This window comes from Pinus tabuliformis, chromosome 7, assembly GCF_031772625.1.
Source record: "Pinus tabuliformis cultivar Carrire ecotype Pingquan chromosome 7, CPIR1, whole genome shotgun sequence".
Lineage (NCBI taxonomy): Eukaryota > Viridiplantae > Streptophyta > Pinopsida > Pinales > Pinaceae > Pinus > Pinus tabuliformis.
Window position 1 is genome coordinate 1107783283 of NC_142293.1, and position 23586 is coordinate 1107806868.

Here is a 23586-nt window from a genome sequence, read left to right on the forward strand (position 1 = left end):
CTCATGGAGCATTGAAAGGAGCAATAAGAAATTCCCCTTTTTCTAGACAAGTCCCAAAGGAATATAAGGAAATTGGAAAGGAAGGTAATGAAGATGGTGTGGCCTTTGTTTGATTTAGAGTTCACAAAGTTCGAAGACAATACTAGCCCACCTATCACCATTCAGGTGGATTCACGCTACAAATGATCTACCATGTTTGTAATATTGTTAATCAATTTGTTTTATTTTCTAGTTTGTCAATTGAAAATGATTAGGACAACACAAGCAAGGCTCACTATGTCAATATTATCTTTCAATTTTCTACAAACTTCTATTACAATTTTAGACATTTCAACTAGGCGAAGTCATTTTTGAGATTTGACTAGTTTGGTTTCCCCAATAGCATACAAGTGACACATAAACTATGTAATACCTATTTTAATCGAAGAAGTTTTGTCTACCTAATTTACACACGCACCAAATGAAAAATGTATTTCTTTATTTTAAAATTAATTTATATGTTTTTATTTTAAAAAGAATAATATATATGTATATATGCTAAGTTGTGTGAGTCCTAAAATAATTGCATGTTTAACTTTTGGCTTGAGAAACCATGACCTAGGGATATATAAGCCATCAAAATCACCTGACAATTACACCCGGCTTGGGCCACACCAACGCTTAACATGGCTAGATTTTTGCCCACAAAATTTTGACCGAGTGACCTTCACATGATGGAGTGCCTTAACAATACACCCCATCATTATTTATTCTATACTCTATAAACAAAATTATTTTTCAATTTTAAATTAAATTAAAAATATATGTTTTATTTTAATAAAAAAAATATAATAATCTTTTAACTAGTATATAAATTTAATGTCCAATATCAATGGTCATAAATTGAGTTATTATGAGATAAAATGGTATTATTCATATCCATTTTTTTGAAAATCAAAATAAATAATATTCAATCGAAATGGAAGATCGTGATATTTTACATTACTTTTATATGGAAACATCATTGAAAATATGGTTCCGATAGATTCAATAAAACAACAAATATTTCTTAATATACAATTCAAAAAATGTTGATCATCGGGAATTATTGTATATTTTACGTGGTTTTTCTCCTAAATTTTTCCCCTACTCGTACTAAAAGTAATAGTGCCGCAAAAGGTTACTTTTTTTTATTTTCTTCCCTTTCGTGTCACACAAAAATTTTTTTACTTTGGGAATTTCAAAACTATGTCACTTAAGTAAAAAAATAATATGTCCTTTTAAATTTCAAATTGCTAACTTTTACATTTATATTTATATTTTTTTATTTTCATTTCAAATATATATTTTTTGGTTTGTTATAGTCTTTCTAATTTATAGATTAGTAAAACATGAAAAACAATGCAGAATATTCATGATTAGTAAAACATGAAAAACAATGCAGAATATTTATGAATAATTTATGAAGAGAAAATGTGCTTTGTGAATTACAGTATAAGGTGGCTAGGTTTTCCCTAATTGCCAAAGATTTTCTTCTAGGTTTAGAGCAAGCTCAAGTCATTTGGATGGTTTAGATGTATGGATCGTTGAATTCAGTGTGTTTTCAAACCTGAAGCTCTATTTGTTTTCATTGTCCTTCATGTCTTCGTTTTGTTGGAGCATTCTATTCACAGTGACATGGAGGAGGAGGTAGCATTTAGAGCCTTAGTGCAAGCTCAAAAACCTCTAGGAACTTCTCAAACCACCCCCCCCACCCTCCTCCCAAAAAAAAACAAAAAAAATGTGAAGAAATTAGTTGAGATCCCTATTGTGGAAATCTCTCCTTCAAAATCTGTGCAAGAGAGCCTTAGCTCTCTTAGAAAAGGTGTTGGCCAGCAAGTTTATGGGCTTGTGTCCAAATCCAAAACTTGTTGAAACTTGGATCATAAAACAATGGACCCTCAAGCTTCAAGGAGAAGTAACTTTCTTTGTAGTTGGAAGGGGCTTCTATTCCTTTTTCTTTCTCAATAAAATGGAAAGAGATTTGATTTTCATATCAAGTTTGTATTTCATGGGGTCCATTGGCCTTTTTATCACTCCATAGGCTCTTGAATTCAATCTAGTTTTTGATATCATTATCGTGTCAGTGTAGGTTTGACTGTCCCACCTCCCTCTTCATATTTGGGGGCTTGATGCACTAAAAGACATTGGAAACAAGATAAGCACTATCTGGATAAATAAGAACAAAAGGAGGTCAATTTTCTTGTGCTTGCATCTGTGTTAAGGTAAACCTCAATGAAGGTTTACCTTAGACCCTAAAGATAAATCTTGGAGAATGGATCCATATTCATGGATTGGACTATGAGGATATTCCTTTTAGATGCATTCACTATCGTAGTCATGAGCACTTTTCCAAAAATTTCCCCCAGCAGAAAAAAGAAGAGAAGGCCCCAACCCCTGTTTCTAAGGAGATGAGTTTCCAACCAACACAAAAGCGAATAAGGAATCAATAGAGCAAGGTTGCAACCCAAAAAACAATTGTTGAAGCAAATCCAATCCCAGAACCTTCTTTCAGCAAAAACTCTTTTGAGGCTCTTCGAGATCTAGAACAAGCAGAAGATGCCCCTATTTATGAATTCCCAAATGAGGATAAGGGAAATATAGAAGTGTCAATGGAAAATGAAGAGAATTCCCCTTCACAGGACTACCCTCCTAGTCCAGACTCATATTTTGAGAAAAGATCATTGGAATTTACACCCTTTACTCTTGTAGAGATGAAGCGGTTTACTCCAATTTTTTACAAGGAAGTTATGGCAATTAGAGTAACTCATGAAAAATCATGTATGGGAGACAACACTAAAAAATCCTTCTCCTTGAATGCAGTACAACCACCTCTCACAAGAGGCAAGAAATTTAATAAAGAAAAGTGAGAACATGAAATGGATTCTAACATGGCTTCAAGTTCCCAACTCCACGTGGATTCTCTGCTCCAAAAGCCTCCCAAATAGCTCAATGTATTGTATTTGCATTCTCTTATTCTCACAATATGTAAAAATATATTCTTGTAAACATATAGAAAGACTCAGTTATAGTACCTGCGGGAAATAATGGGGTACGTCTCCCATGAATTTAAAAATTACATTAATGTAAGATCCCATAGAAAAATGGCAATGTATTGAATTCCCCTTGTATTTCTTATGACTCGGCATAGATTTAATAAAATCACTACTCATTGGGGTTAAAAAACAAATTACATATTAGTAAGTGGTTTAAGAAATGTTATCGAGAGTAGGGTATAAATTTGATGGGCACTCCTACCTATCAAGTATTTTTTTATGATAGGTCCCTTTTTCAAATTTCTCTTCACATAACATTTTATACAAATATAAGCCCATCATTTAAATTTTTTATTGATGTAAATTTTTTGTTTTATCTTACTAATTATATTTTGACCATAAAGTAAAATGAAACCAAGGAAAATCATAGACATACACATTAAAGCACAAACATATTGAATCAAATTCGTTTTTGGAAAAATGTCAATGATTTAGGAAAATTATGTGTAGTCATTGTTGATATAATTTCAAATATTTTGCAAGTGATGTTCAATTATTATGCAGAAATTCCTGATTAGCATGGCCAAACTGACTAGCTATAATGTACTTTGAAGAGGAGCAATTCATCTCAGCTTTCAACGTGATGAGTTGGATTGAAAAAGACATTATAAATATTAAAACAAATTTGAACCCACTTTAACTTTTAGATAGGAATTTGGGAGAATTCTAATATTTCAAGAAATGCTAATATATAAAATATCAGTTTTGAAGAAATTCATTATTGTTTAACAAGGATAGATCTCTCTCTAGAAAGAATCCCAAGATTTAAAAGGCCTAAACCTAAACAGGCATCCTAAGATTTGAAAGGCCTAAACCTAGCCATGTTCAGATTCAATTATGAATTTATGGAATGTACAGGAGCCATGGTAATTGTCCATTTGAGATTCTCATTTCCAAATACCAAATAGATCGATTTTATAAAAAATGCCATCTATCATGAGCATAATAACTCTAAAAAAACTACATCAAAACTCTCAAAATCAAACAAAAAATGGTTGTGTCACCTTTATTATTTTTATTGAAATCTAAAAGACCCTTCAATCTAATTACTCTATCCCAATATGTTTTTTATATAGAATATGGATGGCCCATGGGTAAGCACGTGAGTTTGAGCCTTCAAGTCTAGGGTGCATGTTGTAAGATTGCATGATGTGAGTTAGGATAGAGACAAGCTTTTAATAGCATGCCCAAACGCTCATAGTTGGGGTGGTAAGTGCAACTTGTGTCTATATTAGAGTCTATAACCACCATGCAATGTGCGTTTATCTTAGAGTTTCATCGTGTGCCTATCTTTTTTTATTTTCTCCACTCTAATTTGGAATTGCTTATATATAAGATATATAGTTATAAATACATATGTAATAGATATATCTCTCTATCATGCACACACGTATATATAAATGCATTTTTCTCTCTCTCTTACACACACACACGTGCACAAGTAAATATGGGTAATTTTTATCTCACTTGTCAAATTAATGGTTTTAAAAATTATGTAGACATCATTGATGGCGTGTATATTTTAATATTTCCAGCATTTGATGGTTTTTTTTTTTCTAAGTAAAGGTAATCTACTAATATGTACAGAAAATACAGAGCGGATGAAGCCTCAACCAAGTTTAACGTAGGATATCAGCAAAATCTAGACTGCCCCAACATTGGGGAAACCAATCCACATAGAGCATAAAAACCAAAAATGGTATCAATTCTTGAGTCCAGAACCCACAAAAGAAACAGTGAGATGATGCCCTAACATATAATCCAAATAGGATACCAGATTCCATCCAAAACTAACAAAAACAAAAAGACCAGATAGAAAACACCTGGAAGCCACATCCTAACACCAGGCAGCCACGTCCGAACCCCTAACAGCCTCGTCCATATCTCTGGCTGCCACGTCCAACCACCTGGAAGCCACGTCAGCCTAGTTGAAGTCATCCGAGATGGGTTCCTCGATGATTGGGCATGCCCACTCATCCGCCTCGTCCCTGGAAACGTTGTCGTGTGGCTCTCCACCACTGCCATGTGGCTCTCCACCATCGCCAGATGCAACCTGCAGAGCAGACCTGTCGTGACTCGAACCACCAGAGGGGCACGTGGCAGCAGAGCTACCCCCTTCACCATGCTGATTGCCACCAAATTTCTGGCCATGCGAAGTGAAGAGGCCCTCGTCTATCCCATTCTTTCTAGTATCTCTGCAATTACTACATCTAGGAGTGTCCTCCTACAGCAAGTTGGAATTGTCGACCTGAGAGGTAGTTTGAGTGTTTTCTTCAGTGAAGAGGATGGAAATAGTAGCGGTAATGACAGGCCTGTTCAGGGAGCTACAGAACCTGAATTGGGTTGAGTGGGGAGCGGGATGAATGGGCAAAGGAAAATTATTGGAGTGGACAGCAAAGTCACCATGAACAACACCTAAAGAATGAGCTAGACCCCCTTCACCATGCTGATTGCCACCAAATTTATGGCCATGCGAAGTGAAGAGGCCCTCGTCTATCCCATTCTTTCTAGTATCTCTGCAATTACTACATCTGGGAGCGTCCTCCTGCAGCAAGTTGGAATTGTTGACCTGAGAGGTAGTCTGAGTGTTTTCTTCAGTGAAGAGGATGGAAATAGTAGCGGTAATGACAGGCCTGTTCAGGGAGCTACAGAACCTGAATTGGGTTGAGTGGGGAGCGGGATGAATGGGCAAAGGAAAATTAGCTGAGTGGACAGCAAAGTCACCATGAACAACACCTGAAGAACGAGCTAGACCCCGCCCACTTCTAGTGCTTGGATATCTACCTGCCCCATGAAATGGAGGATGATGTAGTTCAGGGGAGGGAGAGGAGGTGGCACGCTTAGGGTACTGCTCAGTTGGAGGGCGAGAACTTCCTCCCCAAGTTCCTCCCCTTCGAATTCTCATACGATGTCTCACCATGCTGATATCGCTGGCTGAGCGCTCAGAGGGAGCAGTGACAGGAGGGACAAAGACAGAGGGAGCTCTAGCAGAGGAATTGTGAGGTGGAGCAGGGTCGTTCTGAGCTGAGGTTAGAATGCAGAGACCAGAATGGGAATGGTGAAACCCATTACCAAAATCTGCATAGCATACTATCTAGCAGCGACGGCTTGTTGTAGTATCAAGGCTGGGTTCATAGGCTTGAGATGGGTAGGCGCAGTGGAGTAGGGGAGATGGTGAAAGAATGAACTGAGGTACCTCCATATCCAAACAATAAATGACTTTTTTCCGCTTCAGACCTGCATTGAATGTTGCCTGCAGTGTGTCTTGAAGGCACCTCAAGGTGGTATGGGGAGGGGCGCCATCAGCCAAGTGGCCCGTCCCCTCTCCGCCATCCTTCAAAGTGTTCATTAAAACCATAACGTGTCACCCGCATCTGAGTTCCAGTATTTGATGGTTAAAAAGACAAATATGAGTAAATACCTATCAAATTTAACCATTGAGCTAGAGTATTTAATTTGTTAAAAATCACCCTCAAAGTGTACTTGGCTTGATTTATACTAACTTGTATTTTAATATAATTGAATTTTAAGTATCTCTTCAACCATACAAAACAATAACTTTTAAAATCAATCATAATAATAAAAATTCATAGAATTTTTAAAATATTAATTTATTTAGTTAAAGAGTGCAACTAGGGGCTAATTTCCCTTCCTAGAACATTGTTATATATGTATGTATGTTTGTATAATTAACTAATAATTAGTGTTGAAGAGTCACGTCTTCAAGGACATGACCATTCTTGAATGGGTATCTACCTAGGTATATAATTGGGACCCTCAGTTGTAATCAAATGATCCCATATCTTTTTGTACGTATTGTTGATGTTCTATCTACAATTATAGTAAATGATGATAAGACGTTGAAGTGATTTTTACAAGCATAAAACATGCCATAAATATTAATATAGTATCACAGCTTTGGTGGAGAAAGGCCTCAACCGAGTGTTAAATTTTTGGGGTTGTTACAATCTGTATGTACAAGACATTTAATTTTTTACTCCTACCTAAAGAATGCAAAGAATTCCATAAATTATGGTGGGCAGTAATTCCCGGTAAATACCAAAATATAAAGAATGGAAAGAATTCCATGAATTATGGTGGGAAGTAACTACTAGCAAATACGTCTAATTATTGAAATATAAAGTATGTATATGCTAATAGTAACTTTTGTTTAAATACCCTTGAAGACTATATTTGTCAATATGGAATAAGGAAAAATTGAAAGTCTATGCTTCAAGCATGTGCCTTTTGAAGTCCGTTAAGATTGGTTAGGACCCTATTTCATAAACTTTAAGGGGCATTGGCAATAAATAAGTGAGATGATTGAAGACATTTCAACTTGACATATTTCTTGGTTCCTAGCTTGATAAAGGTTTCCGTTTATAATATACTATAATGTGAGAACTAAGTTTAAAAATCGATAACTTCTCGAATGAGAGTTATGAATCATCACTACAATCTTGTTTGAAGTATGATTAGATGGACTAAGGGTAAGTCTATGACATTTGGTTCTATGAGCAGATTATCTCTGGCAGGAATGTTTTATCTCATCAATCTCAGAGGGAGTTGTCTGTTGAACCCTCCTGGTAATTATGGAAAAAGATCTCTCTATGGAAGTGAACTATCAAAAGTATGTCATGGTGGTTGGTAATTTGTCAGGTTCTTGGATCCCATGATGAGCAAGTTGCTAGGTGGATCTTTTATATTATAGCATGCACCTTAAACAAGAGGGAGTCTGGTCATATGAAAGAAAATTGTGCAGAATAGGCATTGGGGCACTTTAATGAATTAGACAAGCCTAGTTTTGTGGTCTCCCTGATTGAGAGGGAGTAAGGTTATTTGAATATTTTATTTAACATGTTTTTGATTTGGTATCCTGGATGTAAAGGAAACATAGGATTGTTAAAATCACTGCTACTAGAATGGCTAGTTGTAAGATAGTGTGTTTTGAAGAAGATCTTTAGTGATTTGTGTTCCATCATCTGTATGTTTTTGGGAGGAGAAATGATGCTCCCATGGATGGATGGTCGGGTTGCTGATATTCTCACAAAGCCTTTGGGAAGGAAAAATTCTTAGAGTTCACAGAGAAACATTCCCTATATGGAGGGATCTTGATTGGGTTGAAATTTGAGCTCTGGGAGCTCCTAAGGGCCTAGGGTACTTCTTGGAGTTATATGAGCATAGGGTGGCTGGTTCAACTTCACTTGTGGACCCAACATGTGAAAACAGGGTGAGTCATTCACCTTCCTTAGTTAAGTACATAACCCAATATGTGTACATAGGGTGAGTAGCTAACCTTCCCCTATGGAGTATGATGTATGAGAATGGGGTGGGTGGTTCACTTTCCCCTATGGACCCAACATGTGAACACAAAGTGAGTGGTTCACCTTCCCTTTTGGAGTACATACCCAAGTATTTGAACATGGGGTGAGTGATTCACCTTCCCCTATGGAGTACACGATATGAGAACAGGGTGATTGCTTCACCCTCTCCTATGGATACCCCAACATATATCATACCCTCGCAATCTCAGAGTCTTAGGAAGTACCTCTCACCTGGCCAATGAGTTGGGAAAAGTGGCTAGGGTCAATTATCACTATCGACGAATAGATCAGGTATTATTATATTCCCCATGACTAGGATGCATGACGTTCAACAACTTGATCACTAAAGGATCAAGCCTAGTATCGGTTCTATCCCTGGACATGATGACTTTCCTCTGTCATTTTGGCAAGCATGGCATGGTAAAAAACAGGACAAGTTGCAGAGATGCCACATGACAGACATGATGGCATAGCAGTGAATGGATGTTGATAGGTGGAATTCCTCCCTAGTTGAGAGGGAGTGTTAAAAAATGAAACTAGGGGCTAATTCCCATATATATATATATATATATATATATATATATATATATATATATATATATATATATATATATACTTTCCTCTGTCATTTTGGCAAGGATGGCATGGTCAAAAACAGGACAAGTTGCAAAGATGCCACATGACATACATGATGGCATAACAGTGAATGGATGTTGATAGGTGGAATTCCTCCCTAGTTGAGAGGGAGTGTTAAAAAATGAAACTAGGGGCTAATTCCCCTATCTATATATATATATATATATATATATATATATATATATAGAGAGAGAGAGAGAGAGAGAGAGAGAGAGAGAGAGAGAGATAACAATCGTAAATGATGAATAATTAACTAGCCATATCTTCGTGTGCATATTGTTGATGTTCTATTTAAAATTATTGTTAATGATAATAAGGCGTTGAATTAATTGTTGTATGCACATAACATATCATTAAAATTAACAGTTACTGAAGCTATTTATCTTATATGGAATGCCCTATTTACCCAAACGATATTGGAATCTGACATTTAATCAAAATGTACTTCATTATAATTGAATTTCACACATACTCTACTACCGTGTAATATAAGATCAACTATAATTATTCCTTCTGTATACCTAATATATTCATAATTAGTATACAATAATGATAATTAATATAAAATAGTACTAAGAATTCCTAAGACCATAAATTTTAGAATTTATCCTTTTGAGGATATTTTATCCCTACAATTTTGATGATATTTTTCATTGTCCTAAATATCATCAAAATTGTAGGCATAAAATATCCTCAAAATCATAGTACCATCAACAATCTAGTTCTCTTACACCAAAAGTTTTGAGAATAAAGGTGTTGGATAAAATGTTTCCAGATAAGATTGCCATGAAACCATGATGGTTGGTTTTCTTTTCAAAGAAAAAAATAATATATTGTTCCAATACCAAATAAAGATTACAAAAGGGAACATAAGATTAAAAACCACAAATATCTACCGAAAATATTAAAACCATCACAAGAGAATATCATTACCCAAAACAGGACAAGTTGCAGAGATGCCACATGACGAACACGATGGCATAGCAGTGAATGGACGTTGATAGGTGGAATTCCTCCCTAGTTGAGAGGGAGTGTTAAAAAGTGAAACTAGGGGCTAATTACCCTTCCTAGAAGCTTGTTATATATATAGATATAGATATATTAACAATAGTAAATGATGAATAATTAACTAATCATATATTCTTGTACATATTGTTGATGTTCTATTTAAAATTACTATTAATGATACTAAGATGTTGAAGTAAATGTTGCAAGCATAGAACATACCATTAAAATTAACAGTCACTGAAGTTATTTATCTTATATGGAATTCCCTATTTACCCAAATGATATTGGAATTTGACATTTAATCAAAATTTCCTTCACTGTAATTGAATTTCACACATACTCTACTACCATGTAATTTAAGATCAACTATAATTATTCCTTCTATATACCTAAGATATTCATATTAATATACAATAATGATAATTAATATAAAACAATACTCAAAATTTATAATAAGACCATAAATTTTAGAATTTATCCTTTTTTATGTAAAAAAACTAAAAAGACAAGATTATTCATTATTCATGGTACGATGCCTTTCAGGATATCTTATCCCTACAATTTTGATGATATATAACATTGTCCTAAATATCATCAAAATCATAGGGATAAAATATCCTAAAAATTATAGTACCATCAACAATCTAGTCCTCTTAGACCAAAACTTTTTGAGAATAAAGTTGTTGGATAAAATCTTTCGAGATAGGATTGCCATGAAATCATGATGGTTGGTTTTTGTTTCAAATAAAATCATAATGGATTGTTCCAATACTAAATAAAGATTACGAGCGGGCGCATAAGACTAAAAAACACAAATATATACCAAAAGGATTAAAACCGTCACAAGAGAATATCATTACCCAAAAAAAGACAAGTTGCAGAGATGCCACATGACGGACACGATGGCATAACAATGAATGGACGTTGATAGGTGGAATTCCTCCCTAGTTGAGAGGGAGTGTTAAAAGGTGCAACTAGGGGATTATTCCCCTTCCTAGAGAGAGATATATAAAACAATCGTAAATGATGAATAATTAACTAATCATATCTTCTTGTATGTATTATTGATGTTCTATTTACAATTATTGTTAATGATAATAAGACGTTGAAGTAACTGTTGCAAGCATAGAACATATCATTAAAATTAATAGTTTCTGAAGCTATTTATCTTATATGAAATGCCCTATTTACCCAAACGATATTGGAATCTGACATTTAATCAAAATTTCCTTTATTGTAATTGAATTTCACACATACTCTACTACCATGTAATATATGATCAATTATAATTATTCCTTCTATATACCTAATATATTCATAATTAATATACAATAATGATTATTAATATAAAATATTATTAAGAATTTATAATAAGACCATAAATTTTAGAATTTATCCTTTTTTATGTAAAAGAACTAAAAAGACTAGATTATTCATTATTCATGGTACTATGCCTTTGAGGATATTTTATCCCTACAATTTTGATGATATTTTTCATTGTCCTAAATATCATGAAAATCGTAGTGATAAAATATCCTCAAAAGCATAGTACCATCAACAATCTAGTCCTCTTACACCAAAAAGTTTTGAGAATAAAGTTGTTTGATGAAATCTTTCTAGATAGGATTGCCATGAAATCATGATGGTTGGTTTTCTTTTCAAAGAAAATCATAATGGATTGTTCCAATACTAAATAAAGATTACGAGCGGGCACATAAGATTAGAAAACACAAATATCTACCAAAAGGATTAAAACCATCACAAGTGAATATCATTACCCAGAGCAGGACAAGTTGCAGAGATGCCACATGACAGACACGTTGGTGTAGCAGTGAATGGATGTTGATAGGTGGAATTCCTCCCTAGTTGAGACGGAGTATTCAAAAGTGCAACTAGGGGCTAATTCCCCTTCTTAGAACCCTGTTATATATATATATAAAACAATCGTAAATGATGAATAATTAACTAATCATATCCTTTTGTACGTATTTTTGATTTTCTATTTACAATTATTGTTAATGATAATAAGATGTTGAAGTAACTGTTGCAAACATAGAACATATCATTAAAATTAACAGTCACTAAAGCTATTTATCTTATATGGAATGCCCTATTTACCTAAACACTATTGGAATCTAACATTTAATCAAAATGTCCTGCATTGTAATTGAATTTCATGCATACTCTACTACCATGTAATATAAAATCAACTATAATTATTCCTTCTATATACCTAATATATTCACAATAACAATAATTAATATAAAATAGTACTAAGAATTTATAATAATACCATAAATTTTATAATTTTTCCCTTTTTATGCAAAGGAACTAAAGAGACTAGATTATTCATTATTCATGGTACTATGGCTTTGAGGATATTTTATCCCTACAATTTTGATGATATTTTTCAGTGCCCTAAACATCATCAAAATTGTAGGGATAAAATATCCCTAAAGCATAGTACAATCAACAATCTAGTCCTCTCACACCAAATTTTTTTTGAGAATAAAGTTGTTGGATAAAATCTTTCTAGATAAGATTGCCATGAAATCATGATGGTTGGTTTTCTTTTCAAAGAAAATCATAATATATTGTTCCAATACCAAATGAAGATTACGAGCGGGCACATAAGATTAAAAAACACAAATATCTACCAAAAATATTAAAACCGTCACAAGAGAATATCGTTACCCAAAATCATTTTGAAATATACAACATAGGAGATAGTAGCTCGCCATCTGCAAATATACAACATTCTATGTACAATTATTATGGAATTTTGTATTAAGGAAATTATGAATTTCTTAAAATCAAATTAAAAATATCAAATATTATTAGTATAAATTTACTTAAAATTAAATTTACTAATATTAGTAAGAGGATTATATTTCTCTTCTCAATGGTCTGTCTGGGATAGCTCAAGTGGTGATGGTCGTGGAAATGAAGTCTCACCAAACTAGAGATCTTGGGTTCGAATCTTGTGCTACTCTCCCCCTATAGCGGGGTGAATAATGGACATGTAAACATGAAAATTGGAGAGTCCTGCCAAGCTTAACAAAAAAAATATTTCACTTCTCAATGATTATATTAAATGTTGTCTTTACATCCATATGTATTTATTTATTATTTTTATTTAAAAGTTTATATAAATTATTAGTAAGAGGATTATATTTATTTTTTAATGATTAATTAGATTTAAGATATTGTTTTTCTTTTAAAAGTTGTTTTTCATATATATATATATATATATATATATATGTATTTATTTATTTTTTAAAGTTTATATGAATAAATATTTTTTGATTGATGAATATAAATAAATATTAATTCTTTTTTATTATAAACTCAGTAATATTTTTTAAAAACAAATTATATTCAAAAGTAAATATTATTGATATAGGGTAAAGTTTTTTTTTTTTTTTTAATTGAAAAATATAAATAGAAATTTATTTTAAATTTGAATTTTTCTAAATTGATTTGTATTTTTTAAATTATTGTTATTTTTAATTGGAAAACATAAATTTATATTAATTTCAAAGTTGATTTGTATTTCCTCATAGTAGGTTCCCTAATGTACCCATGAAGAGGTGGATGGTTCATAAGCAAGGAATAGGTGGGAGGAGATGGTGCCCTCCACCTACCACGTCATTATCGCCATTAATTTGAATACCTCTACTGCCATTTTTTCAAATACCATACAAAGCATTCAAGACACCTACAAACAAAAGGTATCACATGTTAATTCATTGGAGGGTCGACAAATCCATAGAAGTTAGATGGTTTGATTGCATCATCGAGGATATATGGTTCATTTTTCGAATAGTCTTAGTTATCAGTGTTGAAATTGGAGTCTGAAGACCAAACAGAATGATGAAGATCTAGGACCAACTAGGAGGATGAGTCATTATCGCTCAATGTGTTATTTAACCAAGTTTCACTATTCCACTTTTGGATGTTTCCTATCATTCAGTCTACTATAGTTTCAAAATTATTTTTCTATAGTCTATGTTTCTTTCCACTATAGTGGGTCTCCCTTCATTTGTTCCCCTTGCATGTGGGGAGAGAATTTCATAAGAAGACAGGTCTCTGTTTAGTTGTTCATTGTATCAACTAGCATTATTTTTCCTAGTATGTGTATTATTGGAACCCCTATGCCTTGTTTGGACTTAGCCTCCTATAGTTTCCATTTCACCATCCTTGCGAACATAAATAACACTCCAACTCCTCCCATTCTCATTAGTTTTTTTTTGCTCCCTCTCATCTTAGGAGGCACTCCTTCCTCTGCTTTGACTTGCATTATCCACAAATAAGTATTCCAAAAGTCCATTCTAGTTTAACCTTCTCTCCCTAGTAGTTTGTCAGTGACCAAAGTTAAATCCTCCACTAGTTCTAGTCTTTAGGGAGTCTACACGAGGGTACCACCTCTTTTCTCTTAGTAGTTCTCACTTCTAGACATTTGGGTGTCAGTTTGTTTGTTGGGTGTCTGTGAGGGTCCTTGCAGAGATTGGCCTATCATCTTTATGTTCCTCAAGCTCATCACGGCGAGAGGCAAAGGAGGTAGATGTCGACAGTTTTGATGGGAAGGTTCAAGGACTTCTACATCCCTAACTTCGTGAACATAAAACTCAGCCCGAATATACTATAGTTCCACTACTTTGTTTACTTGACAAGAGATTGGAAAAGTAGAAGAGGAGAACAAATGTGAAAGGAGGTTCATGACCAATAAGGAAGTGCTAGTGCAAGTAGGAAAAAGGATCCCTGACACAGGTAGGATGAGGACTTGCAACACAAAATACATGCAAGTAGCATATATCTACTAGTATATCAAAACTATAATGGGACAAGTCCTCATGGAGCATTGAAAGGAGCAATAAGAAATTCCCCTCTTTCTAGACAAGTCCTAGAGGAATATAAGGAAATTGGAAAGGAAGGTAATGAAGATGGTTTGGCCTTTGTCTAATTTAGAAATTCACAAAGTTCGAAGACAATACCAGCCCACCTATCACCCTCTAGGTGGATTCACGCTACAAATGATCTACCATGTTTGTAATATTGTTAATCAATTTATTTTATTTTCTTGTTTGTCAACTGAAAATGATAAGGACAACATAGGCAAGGCTCACTATGTCAATATTATCTTTCAATTTTCTACAAACCTCTATTACAATTTTAGATATTTCAACTAGATGAAGTCTATTTTGAGATTTGATTAATTTGGTTTCCCCAATAACATACAAGTGACACATAAACTAGGTAATACCTATTTTAATAGTAAAAGTTTTGTCTACCTAATTTGCACATGCACCAAAAGAAAAATGTAATTCTTTATTTTAAAATTAATTTGTATTTTTTTTTAAAGAATAATATATATATATATATATATATATATATATATATATGCTAAGTTTTGTGAGTCCTAAGATAATTGCACGCTTAACTTTTGGCTTGAGAAATCGTGACCGAGGGATATCTAAGCCATCAAAATCACCTAGCGATTGCACCCAGCTTAGGCCACACCAACGCTTAACATGGCTGGATTTTTGCTCACGAAATTTCGATCGAGTAACCTTCACATGGCGGAGTGCCTTAACAATACACCCCATCATTATTTATTCTATACTCTATAAACAAAATTATTTTTCAATTTTAAATTAAATTAAAAATAAATTTTTTATTTTAATAAAAAAATATAATAATCTTTTAACTATTATATAAATTTAATGTGCAATATCAATGGTCATAAATTGAGTTATTTTGAGATAAAATGGTATTATTCATATCCATTTTTTTGAAAATCAAAATAAATAATATTCAATCGAAATGCAAGATCGTGATATTTTACCTTACTTTTATATGTAAACATCATTGAAAATATGGTGCCAATAGATTCAGTAAAACAACAAATATTTCTTAACAAACAATTCAAAAAATGTTGATCATCGGGAATTATTGTATATTTTACGTGGTTTTTCTCCTAAATTTCTCCCCCTCTCGTACTAAAAGTAATAGTTCCGCAAAAGGTTGATCAGTCGAAAATATTATATATTCATCATGGTTATTTTATTTTAATTTCTTCCCTTTGCCGTCAAAGTAATAGTTTCACAAAAATATTTTTACTTTGAGAATTTCAAAACTATGTCACTTAAGTAAAAAAATATGTCCTTTTAAATTTCAAATTTCAAATTGCTAAATTTTATTTTTATATTTATATTTTTTATTCTTATTTTAAATATGGTTTTTTGGTTTGTTATAGTGTTTCAAATTTATAGATTAGTAAAACATAAAAAACATTGTAGAATATTAGTGAATAATTTTTGAAGAGAAAATGTGCTTTGTGAATTACAATATAAGGCGGCTAGGTTTTCCCTAATCGCTGAAGATTTTCTTGCAGGTTCAGAGCAAGCTCAAGTCATTTGGATGGTTTAGATGCATGGATCATTGAATTGGGCTTGCTTTCAAACCCGAAGCTCTATTTGTTTTCGTTGTCATTTGTGTCTTCGTTTTGTTGGAGCATTCTATTCACAGTGACATGGAGGAGGAGGTAGAATTCAAAGCCTTGGTGCAAACTCAAAAACCTCTTGGGACTTCTCAACCTCCCCCCCCCCCCCCCCCAAAAAAAAAAAAAAAATGTCAAGAAATTAGTTGAGATCCCTATTGTGGAACTCTCTCCTTCAAATCTGTGCAAGAGAGCCTTAGCTCTCTCAGAAAAGGTGTTGGTCAACAAGTTTATGGGCTTGTGTCTGAATCCAAAACATGTTGAAACTTGGATCATAGAACAATGGACCCCCAAGCTTCAACGAGAAGTAACTTTCTTTGTAGTTGGAAGGGGCTTCTACTTCTTTTTCTTTCTCAATAAAATGGAAAGAGATTTGATTTTCATATCAAGTTCGTATTTCATGGGGTCCATAGGCCTTTTTATCACTCCATAGGCGCTTGAATTCAATACAATTTTTTATATCATTATCATGTCAGTGTGGGTTTGACTGTCGCACCTCCGTTTTCATATTTGGGGGCTTGATGCAGTAAAAGACATTGGAAACAAGATGAGCACTACCTGGATAAAGAAGAACCAAAAGGAGGTCAATTTTCTTGTTCTTGCATTTGTGTGAAGGTAAACGTCAATGAAGGTTTACCTTAGACCCTAAAGATAAATCTTGGAGAATGGAGCCATATCCATAAATTGGAATATGAGCATATTCCTTTTAAATGCATTCACTATCGTAGTCATGAGCACTTTTCCAAAAATTGCCCCCAGCAGAAAAAGAAGAGAAGGCCCCAGCCCCTGTTTCTAAGGAGATGAGTTTCCAACCAACACAAAAGAGAAGAAGGAATCAACAGAACAAGGCTGCAACCCCAAAGAAATTTGTTGAAGCAAATCCAATCCCAGAACCTTCCTTCAACAAAAACTCTTTTGAGGCTCTTCAAGATCTAGACAAGAAGAAGATACCCCTATGGATGAATCCCCAAATGAGGATCAGGGAAATATAGAAGTGTCGATGGAAAATGAAGAGAATTCCCCTTCACGGGACTACCCTCCTAGTCTAGACTCATATTTTGAGAAAATATCATTGGAATTTACACCCTTTACCCTTGCAGAGATGAAGTGGTTTACTACAATTTTTTACAAGGAAGTTATGGAAATTAGAGTAGCTCATGCAAAATCATGCATGGGAGACAACACTAAAAAATCCTTCTCCTTGAATGCAGTAGAACCACCTCTCACAAGAGGCAAGAAATCCAATAAAGAAAAGTGAGAATGCGAAATGGATTCTAACATGGCTTCAGGTTCCCAACTCCACATGGATTCTCTGCTCCAAAAGCCTCCCAAATAGCTCAATGTATTGTATTTGCATTCTCTTATTCTCACGATATGTAAGAATATATTCTTGTAAACATATAGAAAGAATCAGTTATAGTACCTGTGGAAAATAAAGGGGTTTGTCTCCCATGAATTTAACAATTACGTTAATGGAAGATCCCATAGAAAAATGGCAATGTATTGAATCCCCCTTGTATTTCTTATGACTAGGTATAGATTTAAAAAAATCACTACTCATTGGGGCTAAAAAACAAATTACATATTAGTAAGTGGTTTAAGAAATGTTATCGAGAGTAGGGTATAAATTTGATGGGCACTCCTATCTATCAAGTAATTTTTTTTATGATAGGTCTCGTTTTCAAATTTCTCTTCACATAACATTTTATACAAATATAAGCCCATCATTTAAATTTTTAATTGATGTAAATTTTTTGTTTTATCTTATTAATTCTATTTTTACCATAAAGTAAAATGAAACTAAGGAAAATCATAGACATACCCATTAAAGCACAAACATATTGAATCATGTTTGTTTTTGGAAAAATGTCAATGATTTAGGAAAATTATGTATAGTCATTGTTGATATAATTTCAAATTTTTTGCAAGCGATGTTCAATTATTATGCAGAAGTTCCTGATTAGCATGCTCAAACTGACTAGTTGTAATATACTTTGAAGAGGAGCAATTCATCTTAGCTTTCAATGTGATGAGTTGGATTGAAAAAAGACAGTATAAATATTAAAACAAATTTGAACCCACTTTAACTTTTAAATAGGGATTTGGGAGAATTCTAATATTTGAAGAAATGCTAATATATAACATATCGGTTTTGAAGAAATTCATCATTGTTTAACAAGGATAAATCTCTCTCTATAAGGAATCCCAAGATTTAAAAGCCCTAAACCTTCGCAGGCATCCTAAGATTTGAAAGGCCCAAACCTAGCCATGTTCAGATTTAATTATGAATTTATGGAATGCATAGGAGCCATGGTAATTGTCCATTTGAGATTTTCATTTCCAACTACTAAATAGATCCATTTTATAAAAATGGGATCTATCATGAGCATAATAACACTCAACAAACTACATCAAAACTCTCAAAATCAAACAAAAAATTGTTGTCGCTTTTATTATTTTTATTGAACAACTAAAAAACCCTTCAATCTAATTACTCTATCCCAATATGTTTTTTATATAGAATATGGATGGCCCATGGGTAAGCACGTGAGTTTCAACCTTCAAGTCCAAGTGCATGTTGTAAGATTGCATGATGTGAGTTAGGATAGAGACGAGCTTTTACTAGCATGCCCAAATGCTCATAGTTGGGGTGGTAAGTGCAACTTGTGTCTATATTAGAGTCTATAACCACCATGCAATGTGTGTTTATCTTAGAGTTTCATCGTGTGCCTATCTTTTTTTATTTTCTCCACTCTAATTTGGAATTGCTTATATATAAGATATAGAGTTATAAATACATATGTAATAGATATATCTCTCTATCATGCACACACGTATATATAAATGCATTTTTCTCTCTCTCTTACACACACACACGTGCACAAGTAAATATGGGTAATTTTTTTCTCACTTGTCAAATTAATGGTTTTAAAAATTATGTAGACATCATTGATGGCGTGTATATTTTAAAATTCCACTATTTGATGGTTAAAAAGAAAAATATGAGTAAATACCTGTAAAATTTAACCATTGATCTAGAGTATAAAAATCACCCTAGAAGTGTACTTGGCTTGATTTATACTAACTTGTATTTTAATATAATTGAATTTTAAGTATCTCTCTTTTTTTTTTTGTAAGTAAGCTTTGATATTAACAAAAACAAAATATGGTACAAAATTTCTGCAGAAGCAGATTACTGGCCGTTAAACTGCAGGCCTTGCCCCATGATACCAGAAGAGACTAGATTGACTGATGACTGGAAAAGACTAGATAACAGTAAACTAAGAACATGCACACCACGCAGGGCGGCTATTAGCAAGAGTGAACAACAGACAAAGACAGGGGAAGCCTAGACCGAAGACATAATAACCCGCTGAGAGGAGGAAAGCAGGGGAGGCCTGATGGACTGCAGATTCAGAGGCGTTTGAACATTTCCAGGACCGGGTTGGGTCTTGACATGTAGATCTGCCCAGGCTTGGATGAGTTGCCCTGCTGGTCTCCTGAAGGTTCACTCTTCTGCATGTCGGAGGGCTTGTTGTCTTGCCCAATGGTTTGTTTCAGAAGCTTGATCAGCACAGTGAGTTTCTTCTCCATGGTATCGACTTGTTGGTGGATCGCGCTCAATTTAAATTCGCTGCTTTCCACCACTGCCATGTGGTCATGCGACATAGTTTCGGCAAATTGCTTGAGCTTACGCAGCTGTTCCGCGTGTTCGCCTTGGACATCCATAGCTTTGGCAAGGAGGGTCTTCATTCGCCAACCTTCCGCTTGAGTTCTTACGAACTGAGTGGCCCGAGTGCTGGGAGTTCCCGGGTCCTGGAGCCAGTCGACTTCCTTCCCGATTTGCTGATCAAAGAGCTTACTTTCCTCGTCCTGGACAGTGGCTTCTAAATCAATGATTTTGCGCTTGTTCCGTTGCGAGGTTCGCCTCTCAAACATCTCTCTTGCCTGCTGCAGATCATTGTTGGCTGATTTGTTGCGGCTAGTCTCCCCAGCCATGGTGCTGCTGTCTTGCCTAGCTGTATCCCGAGTGCTGTTTGCAGATTGAGGAGGGACGAGTTTGCTGCACACTGAGACAATGTTTGTCGTTGGGCAATTGAGAGTGGTTAAATAACCAAATTCGGGGAGGTTTCCGGTGAGTGATCGGTTAATTTTGTGCAACTTGCACGTCAGATCACCATAATTGTTGCGTGATGGAGTTTTCGTTGGGTTGTGGGATAATTGAGCCCGTCTACGGTTGCCACGCCCTGCTTGCTCCATATTGTGCCATGTGTCCCTATTCCTTATAATGTTTCGGCGGCTCATATCACCACAGATTATGGCCCTGCACAAATCTTTGTCACCTGCTTCTGTCATGGTTGCCCTCATCCTGTATGTCCTTCGCATTCTACTGGGAATTAATGGTACGCGCCTAGTCAGCCTGTTCATGCAATTATGGCGTTGGGCTATTCGACCCTCTGGTCGGACTCCTTTGCCGTCACCATATCTAATCGTGAGAGTTGGATGCATTTGCTCTTTAATTGTTGATTGTCGACCTGCTGCCAACAGTTGTCCCATATTTCGTTGGGGTGTTCAATCCCATGATTTTCCAAGTGGTCAGCAACTGCATTGGCATTTCGCCTTACCGCCTGAAAGATGAGGCCTTTCATTACTCCTATCAGCTTGGCAATGTTGTCTGTGACCTTGGACAATCGCCAGTGTTTTGTGACTCTGCTAGCCGGCGTTCCTCCATGGATTTTCCTGGCCACATTAATGGCCACCTCGGAGTCTCCTTCAATTACTGCCTTGCCTGTTTGATTAATTTGGAGGATTCTTAGCCCTTTTTCCAGAGCTGCGAATTCCATTTCATTATTTGTGCCTTCCCCAAGAGCTTTGCTGTATATGTAGAGTATTTCTCCTTCATGGTTTCGGATGATTCCTCCAATACCTGCTTGGCCGGGATTGCCTCTCGAGGCACCGTCAAAGTTTAGTTTTAAAAACCCTTCCGGCGGTTGCCTCCAGCCCCTCGGCTCTGTGTTTAGGTTTTGCTGCTACCCGATGGATCCCGGTTGTTGTGCATTGAGCAGGTTGAAGGCATTCAGAATTCGCTGGTCCTCGGCCGAAGGATGATTATCAGGGTCTGCCTTGCATTTTACTAGGATTAATTGGCGCATGTTTTGGATTAAGGTGCTATGCAGGTACTCTATGTTTCTGTGCTCATCTTGAAATATTCTGCGATTTCTTTCTTTCCATAAGGTCCAAGTTATGAAGCCTGGTAGAATTTTCCATATGTTGTTGATTCTTGTGTTGTTGGAGTACTTGCTAGGCCAATTCATGATGGTATTTTGAATGGATTCCCTGTCTCTGTTTGTTTGCTGCAATATAGTTTCCATCCCTTGCCATAGTTGATCAGCCCAATCACAGGAATTGAAAAGTTGGTTCATGGTTTCTTCTGCTTGTTTGCACATAGGGCATATGGAGGGGCCTTCAAAACCCTTTCTGCGCAAGTTCTCCCATGTGAGAGTTTTTCTGCTCATGAGGAGCCATAAGAAGGTTTTTATTTTAGGCCAGAATATGGCGTCCCAAACCTTGCTGCTCCATTGTATCGCCTCCATTTGCTCCGAGAGTTCTAGCTGTTCTCTGGCCTCTTTGAGAGTGTAGTTCCCGCTTCCTTTCATGCCCCATCTCAGGATGTCGTTTTCTGTGGTCTTCCTGATAGTGCGATTGTTTATGCATTTCAGGAGGTCCTTTGTGTTGTCGTTTTCTTCAATTGGGTTCTCAACATCCTAGATAGCCCATTCCCTCCATTCCTGGTCGCGGCTGTTAGGGTTCCAGTAGTGGTGGACTGTAAACTTTCCCCTGTTCTGGCATTCTGTTTTGAACTCTTCTAGCTCTGGTTGTTCCAGCTTTGGGAGCTGTTGGCACGCATCTTCCTAGAAGAGGGTCGTTTCCCCATTGCGGATCTCCCAGAAGCTGTGGTCCTGAATCAAGTTGCGGTTTCTTCTAGCTAAGTTCCATATTGGAGAACCCTCTGGAGTTTCCTGTATCCTGATTAGGTCCTGATTGTTGTAGTTAGGAGTGTATTTCTCCTTCCAGTGTCTGGCCCAAGGTAGGTTGATTTCCTTCAGCCAGCGCCACCACAACTTGGCTCCACATGTCTTATTGATGGTGTGGGGGTCAATTAAGCTTAAACCTCTAGCTTCTTTCGAGGTATAGAGCTTGCTCCAGGCTACCAGTGCCCATTTTCTTTTTTCCGCATTGCCACTCCATAAAAAGGATCTTTGGATGTTTCTAACCTTCTGCATGATACCACTGGGGGCCGGCATGATGGATAGCAAATATTGCGGGATGGCCTGCAGTACAGCTTTGGTGAGGACAAGTCTCCCAGCGCAGTTAAGAGCCCTGTGAGTCCAATGCTTGCATTTTTTCTCCAGTTTCGCTAAGATGTTTTCGCAGTGATTTTTTTGCCAAGGCTTGGTAGTGAGAGGGGCTCCCAGATACTTAGAAGGGAGAGAGCCTTTTCGAAAGCCCAGAATGCTGGAGAGATGGTTCTGGATGGCGGGATGAGTGTTAAAGAAGAAGATAGCCAATTTGGCATGGTTTATCTCCATGCCTGAAGCTTTGCTAAAGAGATGAAGAATGTTTTTGAAGGTCATAGCTTCTTTGACAGTTGGAGAGCCATGCAGCATTGTGTCATCGACAAACTGCTGGTGCGTTGTGGCAGGTATGGAGGGGAAAGTGTGTAGGCCATTAAGCTTTCTTTCCTCTCTTGCTTTGTGGATGAGCCTGCTGAGCCCTTCCATGAGGATTACAAATAGGAAGGGGGAGATAGGGTCTCCTTGTTGAATGCCTCGGGAGGGGGAGTAAGGAGCAGAGGGGGAGCCGTTTACTAGTAGGGAAAAATTGGAAGATTTGATGAGAGCAAGGATCCATTTGGTCCATTGCTTGTCAAAGCCAAAGGCATTTAGAATGGCCTCCAAGTAATTCCAGTTGACTTTGTCAAATGATTTTGAGAGATCTAGCTGCATTAGCATACCTGGAAGTTTCCTTGTCTGCAGGGTGTGAA

At 35.7% G+C, this 23586-nt stretch overlaps 1 protein-coding gene across 1 annotated transcript; it reads right to left on the reverse strand.

Annotated features, from left to right (window-relative positions):
• Nucleotides 1-21571: 21571 nt before the first annotated feature.
• Nucleotides 21572-22198, reverse strand: LOC149251417 (uncharacterized). The gene has a single exon (XM_089453878.1). It carries the CDS (start codon nt 22196-22198, stop codon nt 21572-21574), a length of 627 nt encoding a protein of 208 aa, XP_089310004.1.
• Between the last annotated feature and the right edge of the window lie 1388 nt (nt 22199-23586).

Bases quoted from the DNA above. Each gene is read 5' to 3' on its own strand.
- LOC149251417 (XM_089453878.1), bottom strand. From the start codon at position 22,198: ATGAAAGGAAGCGGGAACTACACTCTCAAAGAGGCCAGAGAACAGCTA.